The 19,240-nt window shown below is 40.9% G+C and overlaps 1 protein-coding gene across 24 annotated transcripts in view; it reads left to right on the top strand.

Annotated features, from left to right (window-relative positions):
* TNIK (TRAF2 and NCK interacting kinase) overlaps positions 1–19,240 on the top strand; it is a 405,867-nt gene that overhangs the window by 76,809 nt on the left and 309,818 nt on the right. For all 24 annotated transcript variants that reach the window (XM_021071173.2, XM_084990277.1, XM_084990278.1 and 21 more), the window contains exon 2: positions 9,064–9,129. In XM_021071173.2, the coding sequence (XP_020926832.1) occupies positions 9,064–9,129 (66 nt within the window). The remainder of the gene's footprint in view (positions 1–9,063; positions 9,130–19,240) is intronic.

Below are 19,240 nucleotides of genomic sequence, written 5' to 3'. Positions count from 1 at the left end.
ATAATAGCAGTTGCTTTTATTTGTTAAGCACTACTGTGCATAGTGCTGAATGTTCTATATATGTTGTTTTCTGACCCTCAGAACAATCTTCGTGGGAGGTGTTTTTATCCTTACTTTATAGTCTGGTCTTGGCTGCTCTCTCTACCACATACTGTTTAGCCTGAAACAAGTTACTTACCTCCTTGAAGCCTTTGTTGCATCATCTGAAAATTGGGGTTCATAATATCTCCTTCCTACAGTTGCTGTGAAGATTAAAAATGGAAATGTATGTAAAGCATTGAGGCCATCGTCTATCCCAGAGACAGTGATAATGACTGTTATAGCTTATTAACCTGAGGAGCTGGGTTTCCAATCTCATTCTAAAGGCTGCCTTCATGAGGACAGGCTGGAGTTGCAGTGTCCCACTGTAGCAGATGAGCAGTGGCAGGTGAGGGGGACGCTGGTTCACGGGTGATGACTGTTGAGTAGCAGGTGAAATTTTGGACCGAACAGGAAGTGGGGAGGCTCGGGTCTCCCTGATCTGAGGACTGGCAGCTACCAGCATTGAGGACCGCGTCTCTTGATCTTTGGCTGGGACCATGTCCTGATCCTGCCAGAGTTAGTATTGATGAAAGGACACTGATACAATCTAGCTGAGCACAGCTTTAAGGGGCAGACAGCACCCTAGAGTCACCTGCACTGAGCACCGCCCCTCCCGAAGGCAGACACCCTACTCATGGGTCTGGGGAGGTGCCCGCCCATTCTTGTGCTGAAAGTCTGTGGGCCAAACAGGATTATTCCATTTTACAGATGTGAAAATCGGAATAGGAGAGGTGAAACATTAGCAAGGAGCAGAATCCCTCCTTGAAAGCTAACTTTTTTGCACCCATCCTCTGATAGGTCTGCATAATTTAATTTGTTCGACATAGGTGATCGAGTGAAAAAGTTCAGCAATCAGTGTTTTATCTTTATGTTATTTTATATACTTTTTTTTTTACTTGGATAATCTGTTCCGTTTGAGAGGCATGGCTTGGCCAGTATGTAAATAAAGAGAAGTCTGGGATCTATTTTCTTTTTTTCTTTTTTCTTTTCTTCTTTTTTTGGCCTCCCCAAAGCATATGGAATTCCCAGGCCAGGGATCAGATCCGAGGCGCAGTTGCAGCAGCTGTGGCAATGCTAGATCCCTAACCAACTGTGCGTTCCAGCGCTCCAGAGATGCTGCTGATCCTCTTGTTCCTGGGCTCTATTTTACACCTCTCAGGTGTATACTCTTGGAGCACCTTGTATTTTTCCTGTGTGGTGCTTGTCATTGTAATTTAATGACTGTGGACCTGTAGTTATGTGCTCATGCCTGTTCCTTTCCCAGACTAGAAGCACGAGGAGGCAGGGACAGTGTACTTCCTGCTTCCATCCCAGATGGTAGGTGGGTGTCAGGGTGCGGGTAGCACTCAGGGATTGAATAAAATAAACCCCTCTGTGGAGGGCAGGACCTTTGGCTCCTCAGACCCCTGCATTAGTAGGAAAGGTCAGTGAACAATGATTCAAGGGATCTTACTTGGCTGTGAGTGCAGCATGGACTAGAATTGGGGGATGTTGTGTTGCGTCAGCAAATGTTTCCCAGCTCTGTACTTACTTTGGAATAACGATGGTGTTGAAAAGCCTGAAGGCTCAAGATAAATGTGGAGAGTTCTCCTACTGTTCCTGTTTTCTTTGTTCTGTTTTGCTTTTGTAAGCATATGCTTGTCAGTTAGGGCTGAAACTGAACAAAACAGCTGCTAAATATGGTTCTAAGAGAAATAACATTTTGGTCTTTTTAAGACCCATAAGTTTAGAGTAAGCACAGTCTTTTGGCAGATGTCAGTAGGGAATCTGGGGGTAGGTAGTCATTTTGGGAGCTATATCAGCCATCCACATTCTGCGGGGGTTTATTTCACCCTGCCACAGAGCTGGTGACCTCAAGTGAAAGATCCGCCAGAGATCGGCCATGTCTTTAAGAGGAGTTTGGGAGAAGGGTTGTCTAGAGTCTGTGCAAACTATTGCTATGATCCCTCACAATTTCTCTCTTGATTTCATCTTCAGAGAAAGGGGAAGGGGCTGGGTAGAATACGTAACATCTTTTATGATGCTGAGCAGGTAGTCGTCTTAGTTGAATACTTAGGTTTGCCTTTTTCAGTATTGGGGATTTAGTCCAGCGATGTTATTTAGTGTTCCAATAAATCCAGTGTCATTCAGGGGACCTGGAAGAATTAAAGTATAACTCAGTGACTGAGAATATTAACTCCTAGATCTTAAATCACTCCACCCTGCTGAGAAGTCAGACTTGAGCCTGCTGATGCCACCTGAATTTCATCAGCTGAGAGACAGAATTTATTCCAGCATCCCAGGAACCCAAAGAAATTAATGTGTCTTCCAAGTTGTGTCACTAATTTCTAAAGAGACACTTGTTTGTCCACAAATATCTGACCCTGATTGTTAAGTGTGTGGTGATCTTGGTTGACAAACACTAGGTTTTTCTTTTGCTGGCTTTATTAGTTGAAAATAGATGAAATATAGACTGAGTTGTCTATTAAATGAACTCTTTCCCAGGGAAAAAGAAAAGGAAGGAAAGAAGTTAGTATTTGTTGGCCCTGAGCTAGACTGGACACTTTCACAGTCTTCACAGTAACCCTGTCTGGGAGATAATATAGTCCCCGTTTTAAAGATGAAGAAGTTGAGACTTAGGGTAGTTTTGAAAATTTGCCCAAGGCTGGAGAGCTAGCAAGTGGTAAATCAAGGGCCGGGAATGCGGATTCCATGAAGCAGATGAGGTAGTGAGTGGTTAAGAACCCAGGGTTTGGAATCTGACCCACCACCCATCCTGGCTCAGCCACCCCTCAGTGGTGTGATTCTGACTTGGAGCTTACTCTCTCTGGGCCTCAGTTTCCTCCACAGTAAAATGAAGACCACAATAACATCCACTTGATAGAACTATGATCATTAAATAACCTATTCATGGAAAATGCTTAGACTAGTGCCTGGCACATTAAAGGATCATGAAATGTCAGAGATTATTGTGTTTTTATTATTACGACTAACCAAATTTGCCTTCATCAGGACTTGCTGAGAAGTTACATTTTCTTTCATGGAACAGCTTGTCTTTTGATACGTCGTTATATTTCATTATGAAATAATGTAAACTACTCTACCTTAGAATTAAATTTTCTTTTCAGCCTCCCAGCAAAGGTTAAGATCTGAATAAAGGCATGTGTAGCCAACAGGGATTTCTGACTTTGGTAAATGTCAATGATTTGCTCTTTTCTCCTTGGTGTATGTAACCTTCTTCCATGCTGCCCGTCCTGGCTTTACGAGCCACTAAGCAAACATGAGAGGAGAATTAAGCTGATTCTTGTCTCTTAGCTTTCCTGTCTTTGTAACATGATTATTAAGCATAGAGTCTTCTCCTTTTTGCATTGCACATGGTCACATCCTGACAGCCTGTCTTCTCCACGCACCTGCGGCACATCTTACACCAACGGGTTTTATGAATTTTCTTTAGAGCTGAGAATACTGTAGCAGCTTATGCCTGTGACAAGTTTTGTACAGTTGGGAGACGAGTTGGGGGGTGCAGAAGGGGCAGTGGCCGGGACAGCTTTGTCTAGATTGAAAAAGAAATGACATAAGCTTGTTAGACCTTTGGCTCTACATTCTGATCCCCTCCCGCTCCTTTTTTTGCAACTTCCTCTACATATGCTGTGGAGCACTGGAAGTGGGATGTCAACCTCATTGAGTAAATAGTTATGTCTAGCAGTTACGTGTCGGACACCATGATAAGTGCTGGAAAACACTGAGATAAATATGCTCCAGTGCTTGCTCTCGAGCCATTTATAATTCATCAGGGGAGAGAAATGGAAGGGCAAATAGTGTTGTGTGAAAGCAGTTATCATAGAGCCACGCACAGCATGCTCTGGGTGCACTGAGGTGGGGCACTGATTTGAGGAAGGCTGCACAGAGAAGGTGTCACCCTGGACCTTCACGGATGGGCTTACCTCATAGAGAATGGTAGAAGGAAGAATCTCTGTGGCAGACCTTATGAACTAAAGGAGAAAGCCATGGCCAAGTGTGATGTATCAGGCAAGTGAGGTTTAAGGTGGTTGGTTTTAGCACACAGCGATGGAAGATGACGCTGGGACTGAAGGCTGAGCCTAAAAATGACAGGACCTTGACTTTGAATTCGAACCACATTGGATGGGATTTTAAAGCGTGGCGTGTTGTGTTGAGAAATGTCTATTTCAGAAATGTTGTGTTTAGAAAGATCCATTAGAAGGATGGATTGAAAGGAGGAGAGAATTGATTGGAAGTAAACAATCCCAGCAAGAGATTGGAGGCGGGTATATTGTATGAACAGTGTGGAGTAAGTGCATATGGTGGACTTTGAGAGAGAAAAATCACTAGTTCTTAGGGAACAAGATGGGGATGGAAGCTTGGGCTCAGCCAACTTTTAAGATATGGGCAGAAGAAACAATCTCTATGAGAAGCTGAGTGGTATGATGGAAGACAAAGGAGAGGTCGGTTTCAACAAGCATCACAGTGCTCAGCAGTGTAAATGCCTCAAAGGGAATAGCCAGGACAGGTTGAGAAGAGAACATTAGAAACAAAGAGATTGAGGTCATTGGTGAGCCATGGGAGAAATTAGAGTCCTGCAAGAATGGAGAACACAGCTGAGTGCTAGCAGTGTTCTAGCTTTGTCACTGTTCCCCAAGAAAGTCACATGTACATGCATTTGTGTAAGAGAACATTCACAAACATCCAACTCTCTAGGTGCTCGGTTAGAGGGATAGTGGAGAGGGAAGCTTAGAGCCGGGACTAAGCTCAAATGTCCCAAAACAATTTCTGCCTTGTGCTTTGTAGGATCTCAGATAGCCCCCCTTTGGAAACACCATGAAGCTGGTTGTGCCATTTTGTCTTACTACTGTCAGTATATTATGGAAGGTAGATGCTTAGAGACTTCTCTTCCGGTTCTAGGTGGGTGCTCATTTCTAGCCGCAATGCTTGTGGATGCTGTGATGGGTCACCCAGATTCCCTCTCCACTATTGAGGCACCTGTTGTCTACCTGCTTGGAGACAGGTGGCTAGCAATGGTTCTCACCTGGGAATTGTCCTCAGTTGAAGAGTGTCACTTCACCCAATATCATAGCTTCTGGGATGAGGCCAAGTAACAGCCTGCATGCAAAGACTAGTCAATGGAGGTGGGGTACTGAGGCCCCCTTGCCTCAGGGGAGGGTAATTTTGAAGAGTGAGTCATTCCCAAACCAGAGCTCCTTTAGCAGCAGATGAAGTCTCTATTCTGCTGCATTGTGTTGACCTTCTCCATCTGTTCAGTCTGGCCTTTCTTCCCTCATTCCCTGCTGGTGTTGATTCCGAGGCACACCCCAATTAACCCTCTGTGTAAATCTCAGCTATTCTCAGAGTCTGTCTCCCGGGGAACCACCCTAATTTGATGATTATTTCCAGTTTGGTTGCCTACCCAAGGCGGGTTGCCAGTCAGACTCTGCAGTCCTGCTGACCTTTGCTTCCGAGCCCCTTGGATGTGTCCCCTGCAAAGAGCCTCTCTCCCCGCAGTTGGAACGGAAGTCTTGGCATTGAGCCTTGGCTCCAACTGGCTAGGCCATATGCCTATTAAAGGACTATTGGAGGAGAAGAAGGGGTCTAGAAGTCAGCTGCCCAGCTCCTCTTGAGACCTGACCATTAAATTCCAGCCCTGAGGAGGGGTCTGTGTGGTGGGGTGACCCCTGGGTGACGAGGCAGGTCCCCCGTTTCTGCTCCTGTTTCCCCCTCTGTCCCTCCTCTGCTTCCCAGGCTCCTTAAGGCAGCTAGTGGTCACCACGTTACAACTCCTTTTTTTCCTTTATATATATATATATATATATATATATATATATATATATATATATATATCCTTTATATATATATATCCTTCATATATATATTTATATATTATATATAAATATATTTCCTTTATTATATATATGTGTATATATATATATATATATATATAATTAATTTTAGTCAGGAAAAATGAACGTTGAAAACACAATTGAGATATTTCAAGCACATGTAGAACCTTTCTTGAAATTTGTTGCAGAAACGCCACTAAGCAAACAAACTACTGGGAGGCACAGCTTAGAAACAAACAGCAGCTGCCACCATTTGTGGTTTTGTTTTCCCTTTTCCTCATTTCTTTCTAATCCCGTTTGTAATAAAACCTGCTGCTTTAATGGCCTCCTAGTTTAACAAACACAAATTTTCTTTCCCTTCTTGAGGTGCTTCACAGGTGGCCTTGACAGTAGCTTTTAGCTCTGGGGTCTCTCCGTCTACAGAGACCCTTACTGTGTCCTCCTGTGTCCTGGTTCCCTCCAGGATGTTGTCCACACCTCCCTGGCCAGGTGGGGCATAGCTGGAACTTGTGGACTTCTCTTCAGTCAGGATACGAGTCTGTAGTGGGGTTTCTTGCCCTCTTGGTTTTATAACAATGTATAATGCTAATTCCAGTCTTCGTGAGTGACTAAGTGTTTCAACTGTTGGTTTTTCATTTTTGCTTTAAATTGTTTTTTTTTTTTTTTTTTTTTTTTTTTTTTTGCTTTGCTTTTTAGGGCCGCGCCCGTGGCATATGGAGGTTCCCAGGCTAGGGGTCCAATCGGAGCTGTAGCCACTGGCCCACACCAGAGACACAGCAACGTGGGATCCGAGCCGCGTCTGCAACCTACACCACAGCTCATGGCAATGCCAGATTCTTAACCCACTGAGCGAGGCTGGGGATCGAATCCACAACCTCATGGTTCCTAGTCGGATTCATTAACCACTGAGCCGCAGCGAGAACTCCTAAATTGTTTTTCAATGTGGGATTTTAGAAGGCGCATCGAAAAGGTCTTTTCTTGGGCTTGATTTACGAAAGATTGTCACTTTATTTATTTGCATTTGTATTTTTATTTTTAAGCCCATTTTTTAAGCCCGTTTTTTTATTGAAGTATTGTTGATTTATAGTGTTTCAGGTTTATAGCAACATGATTCAATTATACATGTATATAGTCTTTTAAAAAAAATTTAATGAAGTATAGTTGATTTACAAAGCTGTGATAATTTCTGCTGTACAACACAGTGATTCAGTTATGCATATGCACATATCCATTGATATTTAGATTCTTTCCCATATAGATTATCACAGACTCTTGGGTACAGTTCCAGGTGCTGTATAGCAGGTCCCCGTTGGCCAATCAGACTGCCTCTTTGAAGCACTCTAACTTGTCACATCAAACTCATTTGTCTCCTTTGCCATGAATAGCAGCCCTTCTCCCTTTAAATGGTGTGGGATTCTTCAGCTTGAAAATGATTCCTATTAGATGTGTATAGATTGCTGGCTGTGTACAGGATATGGTGTCAGGCCCTCTCTTCCTTTTCCCCAGAGCTCTCCTGGTAGATGTCATCCCTGTTTAATCTGCCTTGAGACCAAGTTGTTCTCCGGGGCGGGGGGGTGGTTTCTAGGATCCCATAGCTGGGAGGGCAGAGCTGATGTTCAGCCCCGGTCTGCCTGAACCTAAAATCCAGGCTTTCCCCTTCCTGCCTCTCAGACACTGTCATACCACATGGCAGTGCCCCATAAACTTGCTGGAAATGTTTTTCAGGCTAGAGGTTGAAGTCTTTTTTATTTGTCCCTCAGAGGTTTCTTACTTGTTTGTTTTTAAGTGAGTTAGGGAGCTCCCATTGTGGCTTAGCAGGTTAAGAATCTGACTAGTATCCATGAAGATGTGGGTTCGATCCCTAGCCTTGCTTAGTGGGCCAAGGATCTGGCATTGCCACAAGCTGTGCTGTAGCTCACAGATGCTGCTTGGATCCCACGTTGCTTTGGCTGTGGTGTACGCTGGCAGCTGTGGCTCTGATTCGACCTCTAGTCTGGGAACATCCATATGCCACAGGTATGGCCCTTTAAAAAAAAAAAGTGAATCAAAGCCTAACATTTTAAAATGAAGAGATCTGATATTAAACAAAATACTCAGTTTTTCTTAAAAAAAATCTTTAGCCCTGACAAGACTGTGCTCATAGGTTGACATTCTGACTACTGGTACCAGTTAGGATCCCTCTCACCACCCCTACCAAAAGGAGACTTGACTTTCCAGTTTGCCACAGGCCCACCTTGCTCCTTTCCATTACTTGCCTGGGATATGTGGACATGTGTGATTGTGATTCCTGCTCTAGGCCTTTCGAGAAATAATTTCTGTCCAATTAGGAATCAGTAGGGGTCAAAGTCACTTTCTGCCTGAGTTGAATTTTATAGCCTTTTTTTCCCCTACTGTCTGGGACGGTAGTTCAGTGATGATAGCCATGATTATTGGATATTTATTGAGCACTCTAGCATTTAGTTGATGTTGAGGGTTAGCAGACACCTGTTTGGTGGTAAGAACTTGCATAATTCTCTAGTTTGGTTTGCATTCTAAATTCTGCAGGGATTCCCCAGCCACTGAAGGAACTGGAGACCATCTGCAAAAGCGTATTTTGCAGAGGCAGCATTGTCGAGAGGGGAGATGAATCCAAAGAAATAGTTTCTGTGACAGGAAGTTGGGTTGATGCTCTTTTCTTTTGGAAACTATTGACTCCGGGAGGGAAGATTGCCCCACAACACCGGAACACACCGTTTTGAACTGCTGGCGTTCGACACAGTGAACAGCTCAGAAATGTCAAACAGAAAGATCTTAAAAATTAGAGCCCCCTCTGGATGAGTCTTTGATTTTATCCTGATGTGCCTCTAAGTGTATTTCCACTTGAGAGTGAGAAATGTGTTGATTCTTTTTTTATTGTTTCAGTGGAAGACTTGTCTCCTTTTGTCTGATTTAAACATATCTCATAGAAATGTAAAATAGAAACAAATGGATTTTGACTAATTTCATAGCTAGAGCTGAATTAAATTTTAATACTCTTTAATATTAACATATGAGTACCCCCCAAAGCTAAAGTTGTTATTTATTGGCTTATTTCAAATGTGTATTTGCTTTTGATTAAGACAATGCCTGGAATATTATTTCGAATTTTTATTGTTTATTTGTTTTCTTTCAGGATCCTGCAGGGATCTTTGAATTGGTGGAACTTGTTGGCAATGGAACATATGGACAAGTGTATAAGGTAAGTTCATTGAATTTGAACATGGTTTATGTGTGGTTTCGGTTCATAGCAGGCTGAATAGCAGTGCCGTCTGTACTTGTATATGTTTCATAACAGATTTAAAATGAAATAATATACTTATTAATTGACTCTCCATCTTTTAAAATGTATCTGTAGTCCCATTGCTTAAACCAGATTCTGGGGTGTGGGCATTTCGCTTCATCATACATTACAGAGCTTATATCCGACACATGAATTCTGACGTTGCACGTTTGAAGCTCTTTATTTTGCTTTTTAGGGCCATACTTGTAGCATATGGAGGTTCCCAGGCTAGGGGTCAAATTGGAGCTACAGATGCCGGCCTACACCACAGCCACAGCAATGCCAGACCCTTAACCCAGTGAGCGAGGCCAGGGATCGAACCCGAAACCTCTTGCGTCCTAGTCAGATTCCTTTCCACTGTGCCACAACAGGAACTCCAAGTATTTGAAGCTCTTTAAGTGTTTAGTTTCTTTATTTTCATCGCTGCCAGGATTGGTTTTAAAAGGTGAAAAGGATGCTATTTACTTTAGAAATTTAAGCTGTTAAAGTATTGCCACTGTAAAAGAAGATTTGTTACTGGCCTAGGGCATGAGTTAAATGAGTTTAGTAAACAGCATTAGGAGAAAACTGGCCACCTCACCAAGAAAGACCTAGTGCAGCAATGGCTTTCACAAGATAGAAAATAAAAGTCAGACCTGAGTTGAGGTTGAGCTGAGGAATGAAAAGTTCTTTTACTAATTTTGGCTTACAAATTCACTCCAAACATGTTTTTAAAAGGTATTTTTCTCCCAGTGAATGATTTTAGAAAACGACTATTTGGAAAAATGGGTTGGTTCTCCTGATTACCAAAAGAAAGTGGAAATTAACTGTTTTTGGACTAAAGCTCAGGGAGTTTTAGTGAACAAGCTATTGAAATAAATGCTTCAAAACAAAGCAACTGTTTCCTCATGATTATTTCTAGGGAAATATCCACCACTTTCCTGAGTGGTGGTGATATGGGATGGTGTTTCCACTACAGATTATCTCTCTTGTTCTATTTTTAATGAACTGTTTCTCTGAATCCTAAACTTATCTTAGTTGATTAAAATTATTATAGAAGTCATCCAGATTATAATATTTCCAATTCTACAGAATGTAAAAAGTATATGTGTGTATATATTATATATATAATAAATTTAAAATATTTTATATATATATATAATAACTATTTAAACTTTTATTTACCAGGAGGTACACTTTTGTGTCCACTCCAGGGGAAAATTTTTCTCTTACAAGAAATGATTATTTCCTAAAATGTCAACCCCTTGCAATTAGAGATATTGTAGTCTTTCCAAGCTTTTCACTTGACATAGATCCTGTCTGACACAAGAAAGAAAGGTGTCTCAGCAAATGCTTTTAAATACTTTCTGTGAAGATAATTAGGTTGGAAGATTGTATTATTGCATTTTGAGAGATTGGATTGAACTTGTGAATTAACGTGAGCTAATGAATTAAGCCCTGATTTAGGTAGAGAATTACTTCTGATTTACTGTCAATATGGAGGAGCAACTATGCATCGTGTTGGTTTTCTAGTGCCCTGCCCCCATCCTATGCCTCCTGCTTGCAGAATACACATTTGGGAGACACTTCACAGCTTTGTCCATTAATCTAAGAGGTGGACTATATATACATTCCTGCAAGACAGGATAACAAAGAGATAAGGATCCTCAATGAATGATGAGAACATTTGGAAAATGCAGAATTAGCCCTATTTTCTTGTCATCTGAAAAAAAAAAAAAAAGAAAGAAGGAAAAGGAATGAAAAAAAAAAAAAGAACAGGAGGTTTCAGAGCTGTAGAGAGGAAAGGAGTTTACTGACTATGGTGTTAGCATTATTGTAAAGAGTGCTCTTCTCTTAGTGGTTGATACAGAATTTTGGTACCTCTCAAGTTGAGGGGAGACTGCAAGGATGGCTATGGTGATCACACTGGACTTTGGGACAGGAGACCTGGTTTCTTTCTACCAGCCCTTTTCTGTGCATTAGTTAAGTGAGAATGCTGTGAGAAATGCTGTGGGGACCTGGAAAGATTTATCTAAAGAATTAAACCACCATACCCAGCTAAGGGTTTGGTTTCTAGGCAACCTACATATATTAGATGGCACCTCCTCAAGGACAGGGAACCTGGGTTTCCTAAGTCACTAATCCAGTCCTGCCATTCCTCTGAGCTCTGAAGGATTAAAACAAACAAACAAAGAAACTGAACTCAAATATATGTGAAGCTAAAGAGAAATGAGTTAGGAAGTGATTGTCTACGTTATAGGTTATACTTAACTTTAGTGGAATAGATATATTTCTAAATACTGTAGACATAAATATAAATTTTATGGCCCTAGGAACAGATTTGAGTACTAAAAAATTCTATGATAAATGTTTTCTTTATGTTAAATATTAAACCTTTGATTTTAATTTTTTGTAACTCCAACTTTGTTGTTCCTGGATTTCATAAAATGAGATATAATTTTATGAACAATTATGTGGATGAAGCCATTCTTTTCTGGAAAGATTCTCATAAGTTTCCTTTATTTAAATTATAGTTGATTTACAGTGTTGGGCCAGTTTCTGCTGTACGGCAAAGTGACTGTCATATATATGACGTATATGCATATATATATGACACACACATATATAAACACGCATTCTTTTTTATTTTATTTTATTTTATTTTTTTGTCTTTTTTTTTGCCATTTCTTGGGCCGCTCCCACGGCATATGGAAGTTCCCAGGCTAGGGGTCTAATTGGAGCTGTAGCCACTGGCCTACACCAGAGCCACAGCAAAGCGGGATCCGGAGCCGCGTCTGCGACCTACACCACAGCTCATGGCAATGCCAGATCATTAACCCACTGAGCAAGGGCAGGGATCGAACCCTCAACCTCATGGTTCCTAGTCGGATTCGTTAACCACTGCACCACGATGGGAACTCCCACATTCTTTTTTAAATATTATTTTCCATCATGGTCTATCCCAGGAAACTGGATATAGTTCACTGTGCTATAAATAGGACCTTACTGTTTATCCATTCAGAATGTAATAGTTTGCATCTACTAACCTAAAACTCCTAGTCCCTCATAATATGTTTCTTCTAATAAGCTGTCCTAAGAGAATCTTAATACAATTTTATTTACAAGCAGTTTTTAAGAAGCATATTTAATTCAATAAACAAAAGTATATGTAGATATTGAGAACATTTCTTTTTCTTTTTTTTTTTTTTTTTTTTTTTTTTGTCTTTTCAGGGCCACACCTGTGGCATATGGAGGTTCCCAGGCTAGGGATCCAATTGGAGCTGCATCTACCAGCCGACACCACAGCCACAGCAACGTGAGATCTGAGCCTGAGCCACGTCTGTGATGTACACTGTAGCTCATGACAATGCCGAATCTTTAACCTACTGAGTGAGGCCAGGGATCCAACCTGCGTCCTTGTGGCTACTATTCGGATTCGTTACCTCTGAGCCACAACAGGACTTCTTAAGAAAACATTTCTTGATGTATATCTTCATATAAGCCATATACGTCTAGATGTGGAAATGTTTTATATAAAGTTCATTTAGTAATGTTTAGCTTTTCAAAGTTGCTTCTAGTCTTACTCCAAAGTCTAATTTGGTCTGTCCTTGGAAGTTTAGACATGATTATCTTCTAATCACATATTTTGGTCCCAGGTGGTCAAGTGGCAGTTCAGTATCTGTTTTGTTTAGGTTTGCTTTATTTACTGGATAGAATACATAAATAAGGAAGAGTAGAGATTCTCTGTCAGGGTTTTAATGAGGAAATCATCTTTTTGGGCCTAAGTCTCTCATTAAAAAATAAACCAACAAAAGGCCACATATCTGTTTGCTAAAGGCTTTGGCTGTTTATTGGCGTGCCACCTATTGGGACCTAATGGAATCCAGACACGTTTTTGTTAAAAGAGAGTAATTATTTTAGAGGGTCTAAATAATTATTTAATGTTTATTTCTTAAACACCACTAAATTGTAGCCACAGATTTCGAAAAGGAATACTTGTCTATCCTGTTTCTTAATTTGCCTTTTAGAAATATATACTGGTTATTGCAGAGACAGAGACATATTGTATTCCAGGGTGACAACATGAATCAGGAATATAGTGGAGTCCCTCAGTATCTTTCAAGCTTCTTTTAAAACCCTCTTAAGGTTGTAAAGTGTGAAGTAAAGAGGCTATGTTAGTGGGTATAGTGCTTGTTGAGAGAGAACACTATGACCGAGAGAAAGAAAGAGAGTGTGTATGGTGTGTGTTCAAGGGCTGCAAAGGTTCTTATATGTCATCTAGTTCAGTCATTCCTCTGCAGCTGTCTATTCATCCCAGCCTTGATTACCTCTGGTCATGTGGAACTCATTACCTCCCAGTAAATCCGTTTGCTTGAAGTTTCTTTGAATGTTCATTATCTTATTGAGACAAGATTCTGCTTTTCTAAATTTCCAGTGTAAGCTCATTCCATGCCTTCAGAACTATTTAAAAATGTAAATCTTCCTCAATAACCTGGTCCTTCAGATATTTGAAGAAGACTTCTCCTTCCTTCTGCCAAGCACATACTTATGTCTTCTGATCTCCAAGCAGTGTAGCCTTAGTTGCTTAATTCTTTCTTCATATGACATAGACTTGAGATCCTTCATTACCCTGGCTTCTGTCCTGAAGCTATTGTAACATATTAATAAAGACAATACTTAATACTTTCAAATAGTTTTCTATGTCCTGAAACACTTTGTATGTATTGTCTGATTTCTGATTTAATTTCTATAATAATTTCATGAGAACCTTGCTCTCACTTCACGGTCTTTATAACAGTTCCCTCTGTCTAGAATCCTTTGCTCCTGGCTGGCTTCTTCTCCTTCAGGTCCAGCTCAACTGTTACCTCCTCAAGGAAACCATTTTTCATCCTTGTATCTAATGTAGCCACCCACTGCCTCTGCTTCCCTCCCTTACTGACTTTATCACATCAACTTTGTTTTCTGTCTTCATGGCACTGCCATTCTAAAATTATCTTACTTCTTTGTTTTTTATTCATTAAATAATTTAAATGCATAAATAGAGGAAAATAAGGATAGGGACCTCATATCCTCCATCTGGTACCTAGTAGATAGTGACCTGTGTGGGGTCCAGAATTGAGTTCTGTTTTCCTTGATAGTTCTATTTATATTTATTCTCGTTTTTTTTTTTTCAGCATTTTCCATGAACTATCAGTCTGCTTACTTCAGACATGCATGTTTGCACAAAAGTAATCAACAAAATGCTTTACCTCTTTTTTTATGGTAGGAGATGAGTGTGGATTTTACATTAAATTAATTATTGGTAGTCTGTAGTAGTAAGATCCATGCTGGAAATTTATAAATGAGGCAGATCAATTTTCTGGGGTTCGGTACCCTGGAAGAGGTTCCCAAACTTTACTATACAAAACAGACATTTGGGAAATGACTAAAAATATAGATTTCCAGGCCCAACCTCTCAAATTTTGATGCAGTAGGTCTGGGGTGGAGTGCTGGAATCTACATTTCAAATAACTATATGAGTTCATTCTGATGTGCAGACTCTGGAGCCACACCTCCAGAAACTGCAAAAATGACATAGGTTATCCTGTTATAGGACCATTTGAGTGCATTCTAATCCTAACATTATCTGTAATCATTTACTTTAGGATTTTCATACTGACTCTAACATGCATAAACTGAGAAAAGTAAAAAAAGCACAAAGGTCTTGACCTGAGATGTGATGCCAGTCATTTTCAACATACGCATTCTGAGATTTGACATTCGCTGTTTTTATTTGACATGCTTGTGATTACAGTTTAAGGTTGTTTCTGAATAATTTGACTCAAGACCTGAGAATCGATATGGTCAAAACTGACCTGGTATAGATAGAAGAATCCGAGCCTGTTGCATGAGATTTCCTTAAATCTGTATATTGGGATCTCTCTCTCTCTCTCTCTTTTTTTTTTTTTTTTTGTCTTTTTGCCATTTCTTGGGCTGCTCCCGCGGCATATAGAGGTTCCCAGGCTAGGGGTCTAATCTGAGCTGTAGCTGCCGGCCTATGCCAGAGCCACAGCAACGCGGGATCTGAGCAGTGTCTGCGACCTACACCACAGCTCACGGCAACGCCGGATCGTTAACCCACTGAGCAAGGGCAGGGATCGAACCCGAAACCCCATGGTTCCTAGTCAGATTCGTTAACCACTGTGCCACAATGGGAACTCCTGTATATTGGGACCTCTTAATAAATCTTCTGGTGAAGTAAGATGTGGCATTTTCGTAGTAAGCTTATTAACAGTCTTGATATGGAGGTGATTCTGTGACATACTCAGGATGCAATGTAGCTTTTCATTGTCTATTGTAATGAATCATGAATTATGCTATTCACTTCTTGCTTGGTAAGGAATGAGTATGTGAGAATGTTGTTTCTTAGATAATAGTGGCATTTGTTTTTTTAAGCAAGAATTCCAATATAAAGAGTACATTATTTCACATTTGTTTAGTGCCAATGAAGAAAGCCCTGTGCTTTGTGTAGGAAGAATATGGGGCCAACTGAGGTGGTTCCTACTCTAAGACATGTGCAGTCAGCTTAACTAATGAGGACTCTTGAGTGCTAAGTCTGTGGTGAGGATTTTCATATATGTTGTCTTAGTTACTCTTCATGATTTTATTTTATTTTTTTGGCTGTGCCCATAACATGTGGAAGTTCCCAGGCCATGGATAGGACCTAAGCCACAGCAGTGACCTGAGGCACAGCAGTGACAGTGCCAGATTCTTAACTGGCTAAGCCACCAGGGGACTCCCACTCCTTGTGATTTTATTTTTATTTTTATTTATTTTTTTTGCTTTTTAGGGCTGTATAGAGGTTCCCAGGCTAGGGGTCAAATTGGAGCTGTAGCTGCTGGCCTACGCCACAGCCACAGCAACAGGAGCCAAGCCACATCTGCTACCTATAGCACAACTCACGGCAACGCCGGATCTTTAACCCACTGAGCAAGGCCAGGGATCTAACCTGAGTCCTCATGGATGCTAGTCAGATTCATTAACTGATGAGCCATGAGGGAACTCCTTCTTGTGATTTTATAGGGGAGCAGACTAAAGCACATTTACTAAACCGCATTATCCTTTCAAGGCAGGGTTTCTCGACCTAGGCACTGCTGACGTTTTGGGTGGGCTAGCTCTTTGCTGTTGCGGAGGGCTGTCCTATGCATTGTAGGATGTTTAGCAGCATCCTGGGACCCTACCCATGAGATGCCAGTAACACCCCAAAGTCCTGACAATTAGAAATGTCTCCAGACTTTGCCAGATGTCTCCTGAGGTACACAATCACCCTCCATTGAGAACCACTTTTCTAAAAATAAGACAAAATGGTAAAACTCTGTCATAAAATTGATGTCCCAACAGAGGCAGTGGGAGTGTAGGCTATGGAGCAATTACTGCTGTCCAGGCAGATTGGGGACCTGAATGGACTGTGGGAAGGGGGGGAGTTGAAAAAAGCTTATAGGCCTTGGTATCTACCCATCTTGGGGTGTAATTTGGCATTTTCATAAGTGGAAAGCATTTTCATAATGATGAGGACTTTGGAGCAAGACTGAGCTGGCATCCCAGTCTGGTTCTGCCTCGTTCTAGTTATGTGAAGCTGGCCAATCTACTCTCTGAGCCTGGATTTCCTCATCTGTTAGGAATATATAGGGTAGGCTTATTGTGAAAACTGAAGTGTAATGTGTGGAGAAGCCCCTAGCCCAGTTCCTGACCCGTAGTAGGCACTCGGCAACCTTTTCTTCTTCTATACGCATGTCCAGCTTACCAGTTCTTTTCCATGGTCTTAGTTTAACAGAAGAATTTCTGATGTGAAAGAAGCATTCATAGAAGATTAAGTCAGAAACACACATATCATTGTGTTTCACCTTCTACCTTTGATTTCTTGATATTTATGTAGCCTCAGAATTGTATTATGTATATTAAATCTGATTCGTCATACTTCTTATATGGGCATTTGATAAAATTGCCATTTAGATACTATAGTTGGCCTTTAATGTTTTAAAAAAGCCAATTTCTCAACAATTTGTAAAAACAAGGTAGATTATTAGAGGAAATGAGATGAATTAGGTTTAGTACTCTGGAACTTCAGTGAGGTGAGAGTGATTTTTTTTAAAAAAAGGCTATTTTATAAATTTAGGGGAAGAATCAACAATATTTCCTCTTAAGGTAGTCTTACTGTGAGAGGAGTGGGGTAGTAAGGACCTCACTTGGGAGCTGAAGGTCTGTCATTCTGGGTTTTGTTCTACCTCTAACTTGCCGTAGCTTTGAGCTTGCACATCACCACTTAGAGCTTCAGTTTTTCTCATCTGTAAAAGGAGAATAAAATACCTCTCCTGATATGCCCCATCAACTTACTGTGAGATTGAAATGCATTAAGGACTATGAAAGTATTCTGTTAAATTTAAACTGTTATGTACCCTTAAGGTTTGATGATTGCTGTTATCATTTATGAGGTAGATGGTAGTTCTGTGTACAAGGATGAGGGAAGTATACTCCTGTGTTGTTCTTTCCTTTCTTCATCTTTATGCCCATGATGCTGTGTGTTACCAAGGACATGAGAGTCCCCTCCAGGTGGCCTGACTCTAGCTCCAGATTCATTCTTGTACCCCTTCTGTTTTGTGATCTTCAGGCAGACAGGGTCTTTGGATTGAGTGGAGGTCTCTCTGGTTTTGCCTTTGCCTGACCTTTGTCTCACTGACATTTGTTAGCTAGTTAGTCACATTTCCCAAAGTATGTTCAGTGGAACCCAAGATCAGCTCTGTGAAAAAAAGGAGTAGAGTGACAGAAGAAGTTTTCACAGCGTTACTAACCATCCCTGCCTCTCGAACATTAGCATTTATAGTACTTTGTTTTATCCAATATTTCCCCAACTTATTTAACTATGGAATCTTATTTTTCCTCTCCCTGTCCAAGTAACCCCCATTAATGTCTCTTGAAACTATTCCATGGAACACAGAAAATCAGGATGGCTTATGTCCAGTGCCATAGGTAAGTGCCCATCTCCACATTGCTGCAGCCTCTGAATCATCTGCTAGATCGGGCATTTTATGTAAAACATTGCTGCAGGTCTGTCTTTCTCATTTCCTTATAAACCAGGCTCTTGGGCCAGGTCTGTTATGTTGATTGCATTTTAAAATATTTTTTGTACCATTTATAGTAAAAGATTACCTATTAAGATAAATTAATGGTATAGCCCAAGGGTGCTAGTCCGTTTCATTCAGTTAGATTTTTTGTTTCTTTGTTTTTTGTAGCTGCCAAAAATCCCAAGCACTGTTTTTCTAGGAGTGCAGAAATTGTGATTTTTAACATTAAATAGACAAAACATCTCTAAGATGCTGTAGGACATGCAAAAGCATCATTCTTAGTCACAGGTTCATTTGACTAGCTAAGGCTTTAGGATTATTTAGTTATTATTATTACCTCCCAGAGAGTACTTTAATGGCAGTTGGCCAGAATTATAAGTAACAATCTTACTCCTGCCCCATAAATAGAATCATTTGCTTTTGAAATGGGTTGGCTTGATGTGCTTTTCCAAGATCCCTCTGTACTTTGCATCTAATTTGACTCCAGACCATGCTGCCTTATGCTCTGATCCAGTGGGAATAATGAATTAGATGGTTTGCTGGGTAAACACAGAGGGAAGGAAGACCTTTGTGAGTCTGTGTGCCATATGCATCAGGAAGGTCACTTTCTTTGCTGGGTGGCAGGACCTCCAGAGTTGCTTGCAGGGGACTTTGTAGGATTTCTTGTTCCTACTGGTGGTTTTCAGCCCTCACTACTTATGGAAATCATCTGGATAACTTAGAAAAACTGAAACATATCTGGGCCCTTCTCTAGAGATTTGGTTTTAGTGTGTCTGCTGTAGGGCTGGGTAAAGCTGGTTTCCAGAACTTCCTAAATACCTCTTACAGGCAGCCAGGGTTGAGATCCACTGGGCTCAGGTTCTGCCTCTCAGGTGGCATAAAGGCTCTTTTTGGTGTCTTTGACTTTGGGGTGGAGTCTCATCCATCCTTATCTCTATCTTGGGTTTTTC

The sequence above is a fragment of the Sus scrofa genome, chromosome 13 (genome assembly GCF_054392235.1).
Source record: "Sus scrofa isolate SSC_HxYL_T2T_F1_AM1 chromosome 13, Sscrofa_HxYL_maternal_Yorkshire_Landrace_v2.0, whole genome shotgun sequence".
Lineage (NCBI taxonomy): Eukaryota > Metazoa > Chordata > Mammalia > Artiodactyla > Suidae > Sus > Sus scrofa.
The sequence above is the reverse complement of the archived record's forward strand: the minus strand, read 5'-3'. Positions and strand labels throughout refer to the sequence as shown.